General features: G+C 52.0%; 1 protein-coding gene across 1 annotated transcript in view; it reads right to left on the minus strand.

Annotated features, from left to right (window-relative positions):
* Positions 1 to 9,901, minus strand: part of agmo (alkylglycerol monooxygenase) — a 32,706-nt gene extending 22,805 nt beyond the window's left edge. Inside the window, exons 1-3 of the mRNA XM_076045802.1 lie at positions 9,595 to 9,901; positions 6,891 to 7,021; positions 6,209 to 6,360 (exon numbers count right to left, since the gene is read on the minus strand). Of these exons, the coding sequence (XP_075901917.1) occupies positions 6,209 to 6,360; positions 6,891 to 7,021; positions 9,595 to 9,708 (397 nt within the window). The 5' untranslated portion in view covers positions 9,709 to 9,901. The remainder of the gene's footprint in view (positions 1 to 6,208; positions 6,361 to 6,890; positions 7,022 to 9,594) is intronic.

A 9,901-nucleotide genomic window follows, 5' to 3' on the forward strand; every position in this document is an offset into this window, starting at 1 on the left:
AAAACTCACGATCCTCAAAAAAACCTGAAGTGCCTTAAAAAACAATAAATACAATCAAATACAAGAATATAAATAAAATACAAACGAAAGAGAGCAGAAAGAGCAACCTTGCCCCTCCCTCTGGAAAAAAAAATAAAAATAAATGCTCTCACTGTCAGACCAGCCGACCCCTCAGCGGTTGACTGCTGGGCCGAGCCGCCACCGCCCTCTGAGTGGTGGGCCGTCCTGTCAATCACAGGGCTAATGGCCTGGAAAGGGCCCTCCCCTCTGTTTGGATTGGAGGGAGCGACAGATTGGCTGCCAAGCCAAACAGCAAGGATCAGACTGTGCTGCCATACTTCATGCTGTCCGCACGGCTCAGTCACGCATGCACACACACACACACACACACACACACACACACACACACACACCGGTCAGGCCCACTTACAAACTCCCAAACACCGGACAGGAGCAGGGGGGCGGGGCTTTTCCACCGCTACTCTGCTTTGCCATATTAGTTTTAGCGCTTGGGATTTTGAAAGCGGCCCCAACTTGAAGATGTTTGAAAACTTTTGACTCGCTGCGATTCAAAGTAGCTTATACAACTGGGAGCGATGGTGACAGATTTGCTGTTTTAACGTTCCGACAAGCCCACAATTGTATGGAAGCATGACAATATTTAAAGTTCCCCCTGCCAGTCAAAGATGTCTTTCCATTTTTTTTTTTCACCCCGCCCCCTCTCCCCCCCACACTCCCAAGTCTGCTGTTTGATGTACAGAGTGAGTGGGCGGGACCTATGAGAAGAATCTGTGACATCACAAGCAGCAGGAGAGTCAAAATTAGGAGCAATATTCTCCACAAACCAAGAAAAATGCGGATAATGTTTTTTTTTTATAGAGCGACTTCGACTAAAAGACCAAAATACTGAGAGCAGAAAACTGGGAGGAGTCACATAAAATAAAAAACACAAAACGGTTGAGTTGGAGGACGGCGCGATGAATGATTCACGTTCAGGTGGAGAGAAAAAACAAAGACGCCGTCAACGCCGTTAACCAGCACCACCACTGGAGCCACCAGGGGGCGGAGAAGGGTGCGAGCGACAAGCGAGCGCTGTTTGGACCCGGGCCTCCGTTGTGATGTCTAGCCCAGCCTCTCATTCACCAATGCACAACCCGCTCTACGTTGACCCACACACGGCTGCTGATGTTATCTCTGCCTCCCAGGAGCCTTTCTCGCTCGGCCTCCTCCCACATCGTGACCACAGCCACGCCCACTCACCTACAGATCCAGATTCTTCAGTGGGGCCCCAGCGACCGGGGGCCAGGAACCCACTCGATTTCCGTCGGGATGAATATTTATGGAGCCCAGAGGCCAGTCCACCCTGCCACACAGCTGGGCGGAGCTCCTCGACAAAACAATAACATCCGCACTGGGTCCACGTTCTCCTCGGGGGACGGAGCGCCGAGCACGTCTTTCGTTCTCACTTGGCTTCAAGGCGCTTGCTGTCTGAGGGGCGGCGACAGGTTCGCCAAGGACCGGCTGCTTTCATCCGTCGTGATTGTTGCCGACGCTCAAACCTCGTGGAACACCACAAAAACACTGTGGGAAGCGGACGCTTCCTTCTTCTGTCCCCCTACTGGACGCCACGCAACACGGCGTGTTTTCATCTGCGTCCACGCCTTTACCCCAAGCCGCTCTAAAATGCAGCAAAGGTCTTTGGTTGTGGGTGGCTTCAAGGTCAGAAGGTTATGGACGGACCTCAGGACTACGAGCAGCGAGGCCTCTGGCATGCAAAACATAAACATCCCCGACACGACATCTGCTTCCCATTGGGCGGATTCCAAAACCAGAATAATGCACATTTGACAAATTGCACCTCTAAATAATCCTCCGATGTTTCTATAAGCGTCACACGGCAGCCCGTATAATCAGCGCAGTCAGCTGACGGGCTGATTAATGGCTCGGCGCCGGACAACGCCTGGATTCAGACGAGCCAAGCTGCCATTAGTGGCACTGGCGAGTCGACGGGATCAGAACTCGGCCTGTCGGCGGCACGGCCACATCCCAGCCGGGCCGCCGCCACGCTCGTCCCACGCCATACGGTCGCCCGACGCCTTATAATAGAACGGCTCCAGGCAGCGGAGCGGCGGAGGAGGAGGAGAGGTTTCCCTCTCGTCCATCCGTTAGTCCGTCTGTCAGTCATTCCGGACGTTAAGGCGCCGTATTCAAAGGTGGATTTTATGCCTTTCGGGGCAGCGGTGGTGGGCGTTCTGTTCTTCGAGCGGGACGGAAAAAAGAAAAAGAGGAAAGAGAGCAAGAGAGACAGGCAGTGTCTCAACCCAGGGTCTGCAGCCTTCGAACCGAGTGTCCTCCGTCTGAAGGATGCGTCCTCCCAAGGACCCGGCCCAGAAGGACCGACCAAAACCCCGCCTCCCCGGTAACCACACGGGGCGGTCTAGCCATTGGCGTATTTCCTGGTTGCGTCACCCCCATTCCCTCCTGCTGGCCAACCCAGGAAGTGACGTTTTCATAGCATCAAGCTAACCATTGGTTCTCCATCTAACGATGGCGTTGGATGTTCAAATCAGTAAAAACCCTGCGTTAAAAACTGAATATCTGATGTGAAACTTCAATACTTCAATTTATACGTGGTGTCTTTGCCAGTAGATGGCGCTAATTTCAGCCGACTTCCCAGGATGCTTTGCAGCAGCAGGCAAAGCATCCTGGGATACAGAAGGAGGTGAAGGATAGTAGCGCTGCAGCCTTGGAATGGGCTAACAGTAGGACGCATTCCCAGTACGCATTTGTAGCGTCCTTCGGACTTTTGGGAAGTGGGAGGAGCCTTCACGCAGTGCTACGACGCAGCTTCCTGTCAAACGCAGCCTTGGAAGGATGCAGAGCCTGGACTGAGACACAGCCACAGGCTCTCTTTACCAGCAGGAAGTGCAGCATCAGGTGATCAGGAAGCTGCCACAAATCCCGTTGCTTCCTTCAGCTGAATGCTGAACCTCAAAGCTAACATGCAGATTTCACATCCCACAGACTGAGCTGAAAGCAAAACAAGTCTTTGAGTGGTCACCTGGTCCGACATTGACCAGAGCGCTCGGGAGAAGTCGACGGGACCGTCGCTGCGTGACCGACGAGGAGCCGCAATCAGCTGGCAACCAAACGACTCGGCGGAAAATGAGAAAATCTGACTGGACAAAACTGACCGTCTATTCCGACTGTCCCAGTGCGAAGGCAGGGCGGCACCCTGGACATCTGTGCAGCACGGCGACACAAAAACAACAACAACCGAACAACAGCCCCCCCCACCGTCGTCGTCGAGTTTGTGCATATCAACTGCACGGTTCAAACTGCACTGATTAACCAGCAACAGTTTTTCTGTCACATGACCTGGTTGGTGCATCCCTGCAGTTCCCCCTCCCGACCAGCAGGGGCGCGGCGGCAGCCGACTTTCCGAGGTCTGGAGCGCGGCGGCTGGACGGAGGCCGAGTTGTGTCGTCAGCGAGACGAGGATGACAGACGAGCGACGCTCTCGCAGGGAACTTTCCATCCAATTATCTCCAAACTGGGCTCTCAAGTCGAAGTCATGAAAGGAAAACTATTTTCAAAAGAAGAGAAAAAAAAAAAAAAATCTCGTAAAAAAAAAAAAAAAACGGCGCTTTAGTCCGAGAGGCTAACGAGGACTTTACGGCAGAGGACTTTCAATTCTGTCCCGTTTTTTTACTTTTTTTTTTTTTTTTCTCTCCAAGGTTTCTATTGTGACTCTGTGCTCGTAACGAGATTCCGGGATTTACTTTACGGCTCCTTTGTCTGGATGCGGCGTTCCAGGATTCCAGGATTGTAAAAGCTCTCCACAGCAGAGACGACAGAACCCTCGGACGCTTTAGATGGATTAACACTCGTTAAGAGCGCTGGAAAACACTGGGCTGCCCGCGGCCGCGGCCTCGCTCGCTCCCTCCGGTACGTTCCGGTTCAACCCGACCGGGGAATACCACCGCAGGGTCGGAGTCTGGCTCGACCTCCGCTGACCAGAGTGAGGAGAGCGGGACGGTGGCGGCGGGGCGCTGCGGTCGGCCGACAAGAGGAAAGGCTTTCGGCACCACGCAATTATCTGTGACCCCAGCGAGTCCCATAATAACAAGTCTGAGCGGCTGCAGAGAAGAGGAAACGGACCTAAGTGGAAAGAGGCCTTTCCGTCTCTCTCTCTTTCTTTTTATAAAGCCGAGGACGTGAAAACGACTCGGCAGTGCGCGGGAGTGATGGAATTCCGTGGCGTGAAGATGAAGACGTCAGTCCTTTGATGTCGGGCCCTGCCGAGGGGGATTTCCCGCCTCCAGCCGGATCATAGGAGCCAATTAGCACGCGTCTTCAGGAATAAGATGTGCGACCCGGGTCGGAACAGTGGGCCAATCGGCTGGTTGAACTCCCGATTTTATGGGAGAACAGCCTGAAGAACAGAAGAAACGGCTCGGCAACACCTGACCGCAGTGCAACAAGGTCCACAGTCTACCTGGGAAAGGTTCTGGCAGGAAGAGGTCCAGCCAGCACCGTTCTGCTTCTTTACGGAGCGCAAAGAAAGAAAGTTGACACGCACGCACGCACACACACACACACACACACACACACACACACACACACACACACACACACACACACACACACACACACACACACACACACACACACGTTGTGGACTTTCCAACTGACTATAAACCTGTTTGTAGCAGCGGCCTCAGCATTCCCACCAGAGAAGAAGAAGAAGAAATGCTAAATGCTAAATGCTAAATGCTTCCCTGCTAAAGTTTGGCTGAACATAATAAAATTACACTGGTGTGACCACAGCAACAATAAAAATAATAATACTACTACCCAGAATACCCTGGGCCACGGGCCGCCTCAAACAACGCGTGGGCCGCTTCCTGGTGAGCCGCCGCCACCGCCGCCACTCAGGGTGGGTGGGCGGGGGGGACACGGCTGACGCCGACACCAACGGGGCGCCGCTGTGCTTTGATCCGGAGCAGACGGCGGGCGGCCCAACGTGCCACCGACACAAATAAACATCAGCGGCAGCCACAAATAAATGGCTGCACAGAGAGCGACTGGCACAGAGCTGCCGGCTGGAGCTCATGGAAAGACAAATAAAGTTTTTTTTAAGATGAAGGAGGTCGTCACTCCTTTCTAGAGGCCAAAAGTGGAGATGAAAACAGAAGGTTTTTTTTGTTTGTCATTCAGATGAATAAAAGGAAAAGAATTCTGTCATTTTCTTCTGTGTGTGTGTGTGTGTGTGTGTGTGTGTGTGTGTGTGTGTGTGTGTGCGCGCGCGACTCCTGTTGTGCTGCGGGTCACAGTCATGACTTCATGCAGACTCTGGGCTCTGTTGCAGCTCCGGGTCGAGACCGCAGCTCTCCGGAGACGTGCGGCTTCTCACATCTGCACGGCTCCGAGAGCAGCTGGATGGAATTCTTTGGGTGTTTTTAAAGACAAATGACTTCCCCTGCGTCATCCCATCCAGTCCAGGGAAGCATGATGTGAGCGCCATCTTCACAACTCTCCTGCCTGGATTGGCTTTTCGCAGAACTTCATCATCATCATCATCATCATCATCATCATCATCATCGTCGTCGCCGTCTTCTCGCCATTGGCACAGAACGTTGTTTGTTCTAAAGAGCTCACTTCCCCGAGCAGCAGGAACGCAGGAAGTGTGAAGTGGCTGATGATGAGCTTTTTATCATTTTATCTTTTGAATATTCCTGAGCACGGGGGGGGGTATTAAACACTAATAAACAGGCAGCAGATGTAAATTTCCACCCTGTTGCCCTTGCAGCTCTGGTATTTGTCTAAAAACGTGTTTGTCTTGTATGGTTTTGCTTGGCAGCAAAGAAGATCACAAATACAATACATCTATTCATATACACACATTAAAAAACAACCCCCCCCCCCCCCCCCCCGCGCAGCAGAGCCAGAGAGGTTCATGAGCTTTAAGTCGAGTCACGCGCCTTCTTTCTCCCGCTACGCCAACAGGACAGAGGCGGCTAGCTGAGGCGGCTAGCTGAGGCGGCTAGCTGATGTAAAAGTTGCGATTGCACAATGACGTTACATGCAATAAACTACAGCTCGGCATTTAAAAAGGTGCGTTACTCGTGTGCTCGTGGCAAAAATCCACCCGCGCGTTGGTAAACCTTGCTTGAGATGGTCTCCCTGCGTCTGGAGGCCTACCTACCGTGGGCAAAGCGGTGCAGCCAGTAGTAGCCCAGGTCGACGGCCAGGAAGGAGAGCCACCAGGTCCACGCCGAGTCCCAGGGCAGCTCCAGCAGCCGGTAGTTGTCCCACACGTAGACGTACGTGGTCAGTTCGAGGCTTCGCATGAACACCCTGGACAGAGTGAGCAAGAGTGAGACGGCGAGCGAGGTTGTTCTGTGCTTCAACAAAAGGCCCCGGCGGAGATTTAGACGTTATACTGCTTCACAGTCTAGCATTAAAAAATAATAAAATAAAAATAAATTGGTACATGAAGTTCTAGTGATGTTCATTCTTCTGGGTCACATGACACGTGACACAGCCTTCTCTGTCTGTTGGTATTAAGACCTTCCTCTGTTCCTCTGTTTTCCACGTCACTATCTGTGACAAATCTGCACCGCACACAGGCGAGCTTCAGGCTGCACATTATATATGGCTGACAAGAGGTGACACAGGTCGTCACGGAGAAGTCGGCAGGCGTGGAAGGTCGGTCCGTCACTGATAGTCGTCCCCTCGGGAACGCAGCACGACTACCAGAAGCCAACGCTGGACAACAGTGTCGTTTCGCATTCATACGGACACGCTTGTGGCGTCACGCGTGACTTTGTTGCATCGACGCCGGGCCGCTCTGTGTAGGGGCGGCTGGCGGCTGGCTGGACACTCACTGGGGGAGTCTGGAGATCATTCCGCAAGCAATGGAGGTGAGGCCGTCAGCCAGCGGCAGCACCGAGCCTCCTGTCTTCAGCGCTCCGACCAGCAGCTCCAGGAGCATCAGCCCGATGAAGAAAGGAGTGGCCTGCAGAGCGAGCACACACACACACACACACACACACACACACACACACACACACACACACACACACACACACACACACACACACACACACACACACACACAGTGTCACTGGCAAGCTCTCTTGCTGCTCCTAACAGTTGTTGAGTATTTGTCTTGGCCGCCCAGCTGAGAGCCTGCAGCACTTTCATGTCTGCTGATCCGTGATGTTTGTTTTGCAGTGAGAGCCGAGGCTGCATGCAACTGCAACTCGGAATTCACAGAGCGTCTGGAGGCAAACGTTAGCGCCGGCCCGCAGGGAGCAGGGAGGGGGAGGAGTCTGGAGGTGGCAACACGGTTCGTACAATCGCCTTCTGAGTTGTTGTTGTTGTTGTTGTTGTTGTTGTCGTCGTCAAAAGTGCCGACTAATCCCCACACGGGCCACACTGGCAGTGGTGGAATCTGATTGGCCCAATCCCAATGTGCACCGTTCAGAAATGTAAGTATAACATTACAATGTCAATAAAAAAAAGAAAATTATGTATTCATATACATATACACATATGTGTACACACACACACACACACACACACACACACACACACACACACACACACACACACACACATTAAGGAAAGATAAATATTAACAAATGAATGCTTCATTAACTTCTATATTTGACTAACCCTAACCCAAGGCCAGGGAGAAGCACACCTGCAGGTCTGGGAGGGGGGAAAGTCTCGGGTCTGTGTGTGTGTGTGTGTGTGTGTGTGTGTGTGTGTGTGTGTGTGTGACCAGCGTGCAGGTGTGCAATGGTGTGCGCGCGCGGGGGGGGGTCGAGGGCGCCACCAGGGACGGCCAATCACGCAATAACGCTCCAACATCTGGCAGCAGGAAAAGAGGGCGAGGGGGGAGCTCAGCGTGGCGGACGCCTCCCTTCCTCCTCCCTTCCTCCTCCCTCCCTCCCTCCCTCCCTCTCTCACCCTCGTTTTACCTCGGCCATCCCGACCGGCCGAGGACAGAATTTAAAACACTCCAAAGACTGAGCAGAGACTTGATGCCTCCGCCTCATGGGAACGTTGACGGATGAAGTGCATTGAAAAAAAAAAGAGCGGAGAAAGCTTTGATGTCTGACAAAGCAGAAAGAAAATGTGTGAAAACGAGTGCATAAAAAAAATAAATAATAAATGAAGTGACAGCAATTAGCAGCAATGGAACGCGTAGTGGCGCTTTAACGCTTGTTGTGTATCTTTTTTTTTTGGGGGGGGGGAGGTTTTCATCTTATTGTTAAAAGTACAAGAGCCGGCGACGTGTGTTATATTTTCATGCAAGGGAGGAAAAAAAAACAAAACAATTCCACACATAAAAAAAAACAAGTTTCCGACGCTTTGGCAGCAAGCCCCTCCCCCTCCCGCTTTAACGCCATGACATTTATTATTTCTCAGAATCCAACACTACTGTGTGTGTGTGTGTGTGTGTGTGTGTGTGTGTGTGTGTGTGTGTGTGATTGCTCCCTAATGCATGGGTCCCTGGCAGTAGGATTAGTGTTGAGTGTTGCCGCAGTGGAAAAAAACTTTTTTTTGATTTGTTTTTCCTACAAGGAGTCCTGCTGTGACATGATGTGTGCCAACAACAACAACAACAACACAAACCACAACCACATTCAGATGGAATGTGTGATTTCTGTTCCATTTTTCAGTTAAAATAAATAAAAACATGCAAAATGTTGGTAAAAAACTGGATGAGTCCCCCACCGGATTATTGATTATCAATCAACCCCGCTGCTGCTGCTGCTGCTGCTGCTGCTCGTCACTAATTACAATTCCAAACCTTCCCAGCTGCTTCCGTCGCGGTGACCTCCGACACAGCGACACACTGCATCCTCAGCTCATTCGCTCTTTTTGTTGATCCGTTCAACCGCCAGCGACTTTAAGTTCAACACGCTAAAATGAAAACACAAACTGACCGCTGACATGAACTCATCTGGCTGATCCACGAAGGCAGGAAATGCAGACAGAGTTCGCTTAGTGAATGCTTCAGTATTACTACAGTCTCACTGCAAGTAATTCATGATCTCAATGGCCTTAATAAATAAATAAATAAATAAATAAATAAATAAATAAAAGACCTCATCACTAAAACACACTTGCAAGTGATCCGGAACACTGTGACTGAACCTGTTGATTCAGTCAAACCTACCGACTGGAAATGACTTTTTCATGTTCTTTTCTTCTCATCCCCTTTGGTCAATTGTTGGGTTAAATTCATCATTATTCCGTCTCCTCAGGACGAACGTCTCGTTGACCGTCTCTGACCTCTGGAAACCCCCTTTTGGGTCCTCGCACCTTAGGTTGAAAACCTAAACTGTTTGGATAGATTTTATTGTAAGCCTGTGTTTTCTTTTGTTTTTCAAATGTCCAGTTTAGATTGTATGCGTTAAAAAAATAAATAAATAAAAGTCGTGTTGACCGCTGGGGAGGAGCCGAGCCGAGCCGAGCCGAGCCGGCGCTGTGCCACCTGCCGCACGCGCTGCAGGTGCAGGCAGCTGCTACCTGGGGCGAGGCGCTGTGGAGAGAGGGAGGGAGGGAGGAACCCACCTGCTGCACGTACTGCGGGACCTCCTCCAGCCTCTCGAAGGACGACTCGTTGGGTGTCAACATGGAGAACATTGCCCGGAAGCCGGTGGAGACCGAGCCGAGGTCCGCGGCCATGCTGGCTGGCTGGCTGGCTCGCGAGCTGCAGGTGCCGCTGGAGGTGGAGGATGTGGTGGTGGAGAAGGAGGAGGAGGAGGAGGAGGAGGAGGGCGTGTCGCTCGCTCGCTCACGCGCGTGGTTCTCCACGACCTGCGCAGGTGCGTCTGTTGGCGCTCAAACGCGCGCTCCCCTCAGCTTCTCTCCGCTGGAA

This window comes from Nelusetta ayraudi, unplaced genomic scaffold (genome assembly GCF_046127955.1).
Source record: "Nelusetta ayraudi isolate G7.1 ecotype Tasmania unplaced genomic scaffold, CSIRO-AGI_Nayr_v1 ptg000087l, whole genome shotgun sequence".
Classification (NCBI taxonomy): domain Eukaryota; kingdom Metazoa; phylum Chordata; class Actinopteri; order Tetraodontiformes; family Monacanthidae; genus Nelusetta; species Nelusetta ayraudi.